The 8777-nt window shown below is 39.2% G+C and overlaps 1 protein-coding gene across 1 annotated transcript; it reads left to right on the forward strand.

The window, feature by feature from the left end:
* The first annotated feature begins 6004 nt into the window (after positions 1 to 6004).
* Positions 6005 to 8424, forward strand: LOC134672236 (odorant receptor 10a-like). The gene is made up of 4 exons (XM_063530137.1): positions 6005 to 6143; positions 6694 to 6904; positions 7177 to 7406; positions 7680 to 8424. The coding sequence occupies exons 1-4, from the start codon at positions 6005 to 6007 to the stop codon at positions 8336 to 8338; spliced, it is 1239 nt and encodes a 412-aa protein (XP_063386207.1). The 3' UTR covers positions 8339 to 8424.
* Positions 8425 to 8777: the final 353 nt, after the last annotated feature.

The raw sequence follows: 8777 nt of genomic DNA on the forward strand, positions 1-8777 counted from the left end.
TAAAACGTCGAACGTGGTTCGCGGTAGGCCCTCTGATTTGACTAGTAGGAAAGTACTTACGCTATTGTCTTTTATGCACCATCTAGGGTCAATAAATCTGTGAGCCAACAGTAGCTAGCTCTGTTTAATATTGCCCTTTATGCACTAGACTGGAAAATAACTGCACTGAAACGAGCACAAAGCCTAGACTGAGCAAACGAGCGAATCTAATTCTTTAGGCCCTTAGGGAGAATAGGGAGCTAGGGCGTACTATTATTTATTCTGTGTTAGGGCATTGGAATCATTCACCGCCCTTTATTTGTTATAATAATAATAATTTAGCCTATATACGTCCCACTGCTGGGCACAGGCCTCCTCTCAAGAACGAGAGGAGGTCTTGTTAATCCCATTAATTTCTAGTATCATTACATTCATTACAACTTGTCTTCATTTATTATATCTAAATAAATACATAAAATATTATGAAACGAGTTCATAATAACGTTGCCTCGAGCAACCGGAAATAATAACAATGACGATAAAACAGAAGAACAGACGAGAAATATACTCGTATATATCCTACCTTTGATCTCTTAACAGGCTATATTTAGTTACCTAATGTGAAAAGCCCACACTATTGAGATCTACCTTATGCCGGCTACTGACGCATCTGCCGTAAGAGGGCAATTTGGGGATTGGGCACCTTAATCACCTCCTTAATTAGGATATGTTAGATGTGTTAAGGGGTATCCAGACGGGACTGACAAAATCAGTCGATTTCTTCAGGAAAATAATTGGTCAATCTCATCTAGCGTCCACAGGTACACAAATTAAATCACCAATTTGCATTCAACTATGAAATTTTTTTGTGTCCGCACCTGCTGATGTGATCGGGGAATCAAATTGCTATTTGCGTCCGCATGGCCCTGTTCGATCGGAGAATTTCATCAGATTGGCGACAAATTGTCTCGTCTGGATACAACTTTATGTGTTTCTGTGTAGGACTAGGAAAGCGGGGGGATTCGGCCCGCAGCAAAGTGGCAAGAGCGCACCTTTTAAGATAAGTACAACATATATATGTTTCAATGCTATAGTATTGATAGATAATTAGTTCGATTGGCTATTAACTACGTAGAGGATCCAGATTTTGTACCGAATCGGTTGGATAAGACTGCCATATGGGTAGACCGAAAGGGGCAATTTTAAACTGTTGTTAGCAGCCACTCTCAATGAATGTTTTTAGTAAATGGCATCGACTATAAAATCGAGTCGAAGTCGAAACTATAAAGTTTAAAAGCTTTTTTAACGATTGACAATTGACAAATCATAGGTTATTTGCCATAAATCATAAACCATTTATTGACCCTTTAACTAACTTCTGTCAAATCCAAAATGTAACGCACACGTCAACATCATTGGTAGAAGTTGACAAACTTGTATGAGATTATCCATTATACTCTGTCAAAGTAACGTTTAAAGCACATTGCATGGCAAGGGCCACAACAATCTTATGCGTTTTTGGCGCTGACGCTGGGGGATTGGCGTAACTTAAATTAGCTTCCATGTCATAAAGTCAGCGTTACATGCAGAGCATTGGCAAGATTTCCCCTAACGCTTACTCGTACACTCCAGTGAGAGCATAAACCAGCTCACATAGACACCACATAATTTTACCATCTAGTATTTACCTATAATAGTAGATTCTTAACCAAGGGATGAAAGAACCATCACTCTCACTGCGTAACTACCTGAATAAAAATAATGCATTTCATCCGAGCTAAAAACTGTACTTTTCATTTCGAATACGAGGGAAGTAAATACCTACATGTGTTTTATTTCAAACTGGCTTGCCGCCTAGTTACCCGCCTTACCGAATGCTGGCCACTCAGGTTATTACCTGAGTGGCCAGCATTCGGTAAGGCGAGCCAATTCGAGTTTTACAGCAGCAACAACATTAAATCCCCAAATGGACTAAATAAACGGTCACGTTTTCTTTAGGTATACCACCACACGGGGGTGGCGGATGAGGTGCCAATAAAGATAGTACTTACATGACGCATATTTTGACCTCCGAAGTCCTGAGATCCTTTAAAAAGAACAAATTATAATCGAATTTTGAACTACAATGGAACAAAAGAAGGGTTCCAAATTCAAAACTGCAAAAATGACTCTGGGTCTTAGAAGGATAAAACTGGCAAGTGATCTGTAAGCAGGACCAATTAGCGGCACTCAGCACTGCCTGCGTTGAAATGCTATTACACATCACCTGAGGGAATAGACGGAATAAAACGCAATAGACGGAAGACAGTAGGTTATATCACTTATATCCCGAGGGCCTACCGCGAACTACGCTTGACGTGTTGCCTCCCTGTCACACTTACGTACGAATTTACAAGTGCTATAGAGAGACAACACGTCGAACGTGGTTCGCGGTAGGCCCCATGGTCCTGCCGAAAAAGAAACCATGACTCCCGGTGCCTAAGAAAATTTGAACCTGCCACCGGTCACTGGATCACAGTGAGGGGTGCCACACAGCTTCTAAATGCTTACAGAATGTTTAGACGACAACGGTTTCACTCACTTGAATTTTTATTCGCTATAGGCCCAGTGCACGAAGTGCAGCCGCCGCAACTCGAGCCCCAGGAAGGACCCCCGACGGGCCCGAAACATGTCGCCAATAGCGACTAAAAATTCAAGTGAGTGAAACCGCGACAACGGTTTAAAATATGTCTCCCGAAAGTTTAATTTCCATGCTCGCAGCATAATTAATCTCCCATTTTCTTAACACCCTTGATGACGATGTAATTTACATCATTTTCTTAACACAACAGAAACAACTTTTAACAGCTTCAAAACATTAATTAAATTCACCCGCCATTAGCAAAATTCTGCGCAACAAATTCGACATTTTGATAAGTACACGATACAGTTTCCGGGATTCGTAGCTTTGGGAGGGAAGTTGTGATAGCCAATGCCGACAGAGCATGTACTTAAGTACCTACTTAATTTGAAATTATGAACATGCAATAAAACATATTGTCTCCGAGCATAAGCTCTTGCCTAACTTTTAAAGACGACTTTATTTTGTCGGCAAATTGGAATGTTGAAGTTATTTAACATCTACTCGTTTTCATTATTTCAGATTTCAGCAGAAACAAATGTTTAAAGAGACAGATAGGGCTTTCGGTTCGAGCGCCATCTTGATATTAGTCACGCCTCGGGATTATTTCCTTTGTTTTTTGCTCATTAATATTGTAAACTAATGTGGTAATATGCAGTGAATGTAGAAACGCTGGAGAAATTTTGAAACACTTTTAACCATGATTTTGGAGTCAACGGCCGCCGGTAGTCCACGTGCTGGTACTTGTAAATCCATCTAAAACCTAATAAAAATTACCATATGTACACTACTGTCTTGTACTAACCGTACAATTTTACTCGTATTTAAAGCTCTAATACTTTATGACACTGGCGAAATGGTCCGTCTGGACTGAAGCCATGATTTTAAAAGAATGAAGAGACCGATAATAAAGGTCGTCTTCTTCAGTTCCATGCTCCAGGACTGATGTACAAAGTGATGTATGTGACTAAGAAAACAAAGTGTTGAAATACACATTTCGTAATGGAGCATTCCACGGGCTGTCCCGTACAAACGCATTTTATTTCCTGTGTTGTGACTTTTTTCTCGGCATTTAAAGCAGGCGATTATTTTTCTGTGCATATTTTTTACCATTTGTCATAGAAAAAGAAACTCTTATGCCTTTAAATCTTCAGAAACTTCTCGTTTGTACGGGACAACGGTAGACAATTTCATGGAATGCTCCTAATATTTTGACTAAAACTGTTGGATACCTATGTCGACCTACTGCCATATCCAGTACGGTCCGGAATGTAATAAACTGCCGTTACATCCTACTACGATCAAATTTACCGCGCGTTGGCGCTGGCTTAGAGGCCTTTTACAATATACTACTTACACGAGTACACGACGCCGACAGGCCAAAATATGTACATAAGTATGTGTATATTTGTGGAAAATTTGTGGACACATACTTATATCTCAATATTTTGCGGCCAACCACCAACGAAGTCGGCCTTCTAACACATCCAGATCCAGAACACTCCCGAATGCTACTACATCTGACTATGATTAAACTTACCGCGCACTGGCTTAATAGTCCTCTTCACGCAAAGCCATACGACATTGAGTTCTGGTGGAAAACCTTTATTCAACCAATAAAAATAAGTGAAACCTTTAAGTTAGTAAATAATATTAGTAAATAATAAAATTATACGAGCACGTCTCAATTTAAGAGCATTCCATGAAGACTACCGTTTTCCCGTACAAAGGCGAAAATTTGCAGGTGTATGAGTTTCTTATTCTGTGACAAATGGTCAAAAATATTCCCAGAAAAATAATTATCGGCTCTAAACTCCTAAAAGTTCTAAAACCAGAGATAAAACGCGTTTATACGGTTTACCGTACAAACGCGTTCTAGAGCCCGTGGCCCGCGCTCGGGTTCTAGAGCCCGTGCAATACTTTTACACAATTAATCCGATGTCGTCTCCTACATCGTGTAGCATAATGTGAAAGGTCTCTTACTTTGAATTGAAGTTAAACGCCGTTCGCAACAAACAAACGACGATTGGATTTAACGACGTGTATTACAGCATTTACAGCCTATTCACACTAATTACGGGGCCTTTAAATTTTTATTCCCCAATTAGCACTTTTGTAGGTACTGAGTTTATTAGGGCACTTTTAGAAAGGTTCTTCATTCTGCATTCGTAAGTTCGTGTTAAAAACAGAAAATTTATATAAGATCAAAAGTTCATATTAAGGAATGCAAATCGGTTAATTTTTGTATGGAAATAACCGGGGTTTCGGTTAAAAACCGATTATTTCCATACAAAAAATAACCGATTTGCATTCCCTAGTTCATATAATAAGAGTAAGGTGCATTGGGGTAGCTTCGAAAGCCGGATAATTTTAAAAATCTACATACTAACTAGAAGCATTTTGGCACTAGTAACACTTTATTTCTTTCTTTCTTTTTTTTTCTACAACCTATATTTTTTCATATGTAAAAGACATATAGATATAATAGATGTATGCATGTTTTGATGATGTATGTTTTTATATGTAAAAGAGCGTGGTGTGGCTGCGGGGTCCTAATTTAAATGATTGTTTTTATTTAATTTTTTTCTTTACATACACCCTACATTTTATATGTAAAAGTCGATGTTTCATACAAAATCGAAATTCTTACAGGAATATAAACGAGGGCCATTCTTTAAATTTTTCCTATTCACAACGTAATATTTAAACATAAATCTCTGCATCCGCAATTCCGCACCCCGAATAGATCAACCTATTGACGGAAGTTTACGGAAAAATCAACCCGAAATACATGATTGACAGTTTCGGCCCCCGGGGGCCCGCGGGGCCGATACCGAGAATTACTTCAATCTCACATACAATCCTACATCCTACGATAGAATCGATCTTGGTAGCGAAGATTGGCTTATTTACAGTTCGAGATAGAGCCATAGTGGATTTATTTTAAATAGGTCAGTAAGACAGCCTTGAGATCCCGTTCCGCTAAATTAAAACTGCCTTGGAAGGCCTTCCCCATGTTTTCAGTCATTGCTTTTCAGTTGCACAGATGAAAAGTCCCTTTTTAAGATTGTTCCCAAATAGCTGCATTGTATCAAGAAGCTCCATTCCCGTTTAAGATCTCGCCTGTAGGTATATCCTACGGCTTATGAACGTATTTGATAATTAAACCAATGTTGTTACCAAAATATATTCCAAAGAACTGTTTTTATTTAAGTACTTGGAAAAATGCCTTGAAATTGATGTAATTATTAAAAACAATTAACACTCCATAAACCACCGAAAACCGCTTTAAAATTTAACATAGTGGTGATAGGTATTGAATATTCCACACACTATTGCACACGCCACACGAGCGCTTCAAAAGTAAAACATTCAACTTGACTTCGATTTTAGACGTGGGCCATTATGATAAAATTAATAGAAAAATATAAAACAAAACTGTTTTTACCTAATGAGAATCCTATAGAAGAAGCTAAGAAGATAGTCATCGGGGTCCAGCAATTCGTCGGGATTCGGGATGTCTTTGGGGACAATAAGGAATTTAGTAAGCATAACCCACTCAGGCAGATCATGGGGATTAAGTAGTTGGCTAGATAATAATTTTTACTTATGTCGAATGTTGTCCACTTCCTTTTTTTACGTTTACTATAAATCATCAAAACATAATGTTATCCACCGTATGACTTTTTACCATTGTTGGTCAAACTCTTGCCAACTATATTTTCCATTTGCTCCGGATTTTAATTCATTTTAAACACGGACAATTGATTTTCAAATGGAACAAATAGATGAGCGTATGTATCAGTTACTTAGTTTATTTCATAAGAGTGCACAAAGGGCATGTTATTTGACAGTGGTAAAACACCTACAAATAATCCAATAATCAATATAGGTACGTGGTAAGTAGTTCCATAATTTGTCAAATTGAAAAGGTAGATAGCTATCTTCTCAGTTCTCTAAATAAAGTATTGATCCGTGGGATTTTTCCACTCTTCCCTTTTATTCTTCTTTAATGCTCGGAACAGGTGGCACGGTCTCGTTTCGGAGGCCAAGATTATCTTTGGATTGCTGAGCCAAAATAGTTATAAAGTTAGTTAATTCTCCCGGTTATTTTCCAGGATGGTCCCCACTTTCAGTGGTGGGAATGCTGGTGCTCCCTGCGGCTTTTCTGTATACGGGTCTGTTCAGCCAGACAATGTATCTGGTGACCGTGTTCCCGGACAAGGTGGACTCCTTCAAAGCTATCAACTGCATCAGCGCGACCTGCGTGCCATTGTCCAAGTATATTTTTATGTGGACTTCAAGGTAAGAGAGATTTATGAAGAACAAAATTTCCTACAAAGCCTCCGCTGTTCTAGCGTCTTCTTGTCTGACAGCGAGTCATATTTTTTTGTAATTTTCATGCTGTGTTTTCCGGTATAGCAGAAGTGTGGCATTAAAACAAAAAAAATGTCTACAATAATTTTACAGAGTAGGTACCTGACAGTTAGGTATTCCATGTAAGAATTAATAGTCATAGGGACCATTATTAGACACGAAAGGTAAGTATAAAACGCTAAAAAGACTTACGATTCCAGGAACCGCCTCAGAACAATAATGGAAATGAGCCACGAGGGTCTCGGAGTGCTTCCAGAAGGAAGCCCGGCTCGGGCTCGCATGCTGCAGACTCTCCACAAAGCACAAGGCGTCTCCTGGCTTGTAATAATCAACCAGGCCATCATCCATATAGTTTACTTGCTGCTCCCGGTCTTCTTAACTGTCTTTATGAACGAGAGATATCTGCCAACGACTCCTGGGGAATCTTATGGTAAATATATTAATATCCTCTTAAATGTTATATTTAAGGCGTATTCGGGTAGCGTCCAATCAATGTGGGATACATATATACATCCTTTTTTTACGTTTACTATAAATCATCAAAACATAATGTTCTCGTAGGTATTTCCGAAAAACACCTTTAATTTCATCATAATACGGAATTACACAGTATTTAGAAGTGCTTCGGAACTATACGAATATATGTTGTTGTACTACATTAGAAATCGGTCAACGAATGTCCTAAATCTATTTTATTCCCCAGGCCTCACTCCTAAATACGAAACCCCGTATTACGAAGCCACGTTTGTTATAACGTCTGTTGCTACCGGATTTTCTGCCATCAACCAGACTGGCTACATAGTCCTCTTCGTTACACTGGTCGCCCACGCACTTGGACATTTCTACGTCATCACCGAGATTTTCAACGAAATCTACAAACTTTCAAGTGTCAACGGAGAAAAAAGCGATGTGTCGAGAAAAGAAATAGATGAAAAGCTGACGTTCTGCATCAGACACCATCAATTCCTTATAAAATATCACGGGAAAATTAGTGAGCTCTACCAAACTATTTTCGGAGCTCAATTTCTTATGATGATAATAGTATTAGTGACAACGCTACAGACGATGTACTATTGGGATTTCAGTAACACAATTTTGACAGGAGTGACCGGTATAATGCCTCTGACCATTTACTGTTTTGGTGGGGAGCTAATGATTTCGGCGGCTGAAAATTTAGCGCAGGCTATTTACTCTTGTGGCTGGGAAATGATGGAGCCAAGACAAGCTAGGGCTGTAGGCTTAATCCTGTGCATCTCTCAACGACCCCTGCACCTCACCGCGGCCGGGTTTACGACTATGAATCGAGACACCTTCGCAAACGTAGTGCAAGCCGTTTACAAGATTTACGCCGTTTTTAATTAAAAACTAGGTAGCAAAGAAAATTGAGCAAACACATTTCCCTTTGAGAGTGCTTCTTATTTAAAGTTATTTCCTTTATTTTATAATTTTACATTTTCTCCTAGAAATAACTATATTCTCCTAGCTTGTTTAGATAGCAAACGCTGTTCGAAGAAATCTTTCTTGCCAACAGATTCGTAATAAAAGCAAACAAAGGCAAATTACTTTAACAAATTATTGTTGACATTGGCAATGGATATTCCACCAATTCGCACGAAGCGCTTTGCTTCTACTTTCCTTATGCGCACTGCCAAGGAATGGAATTCCTTGCCGGCGTCTATATTTCCGTGTTCTTATAACCCGGCAACCTTCAAATCAAGAGTGAACAGGCACCTTCTGGGCGAGCTCGCTCCATCGTAGGCCACGTCTACGCCTCGGCTAGTCTGTGGCCATGAGTAAGCCC

The sequence above is a fragment of the Cydia fagiglandana genome, chromosome 16, assembly GCF_963556715.1.
Source record: "Cydia fagiglandana chromosome 16, ilCydFagi1.1, whole genome shotgun sequence".
Taxonomy (NCBI): Eukaryota; Metazoa; Arthropoda; class Insecta; order Lepidoptera; family Tortricidae; genus Cydia; species Cydia fagiglandana.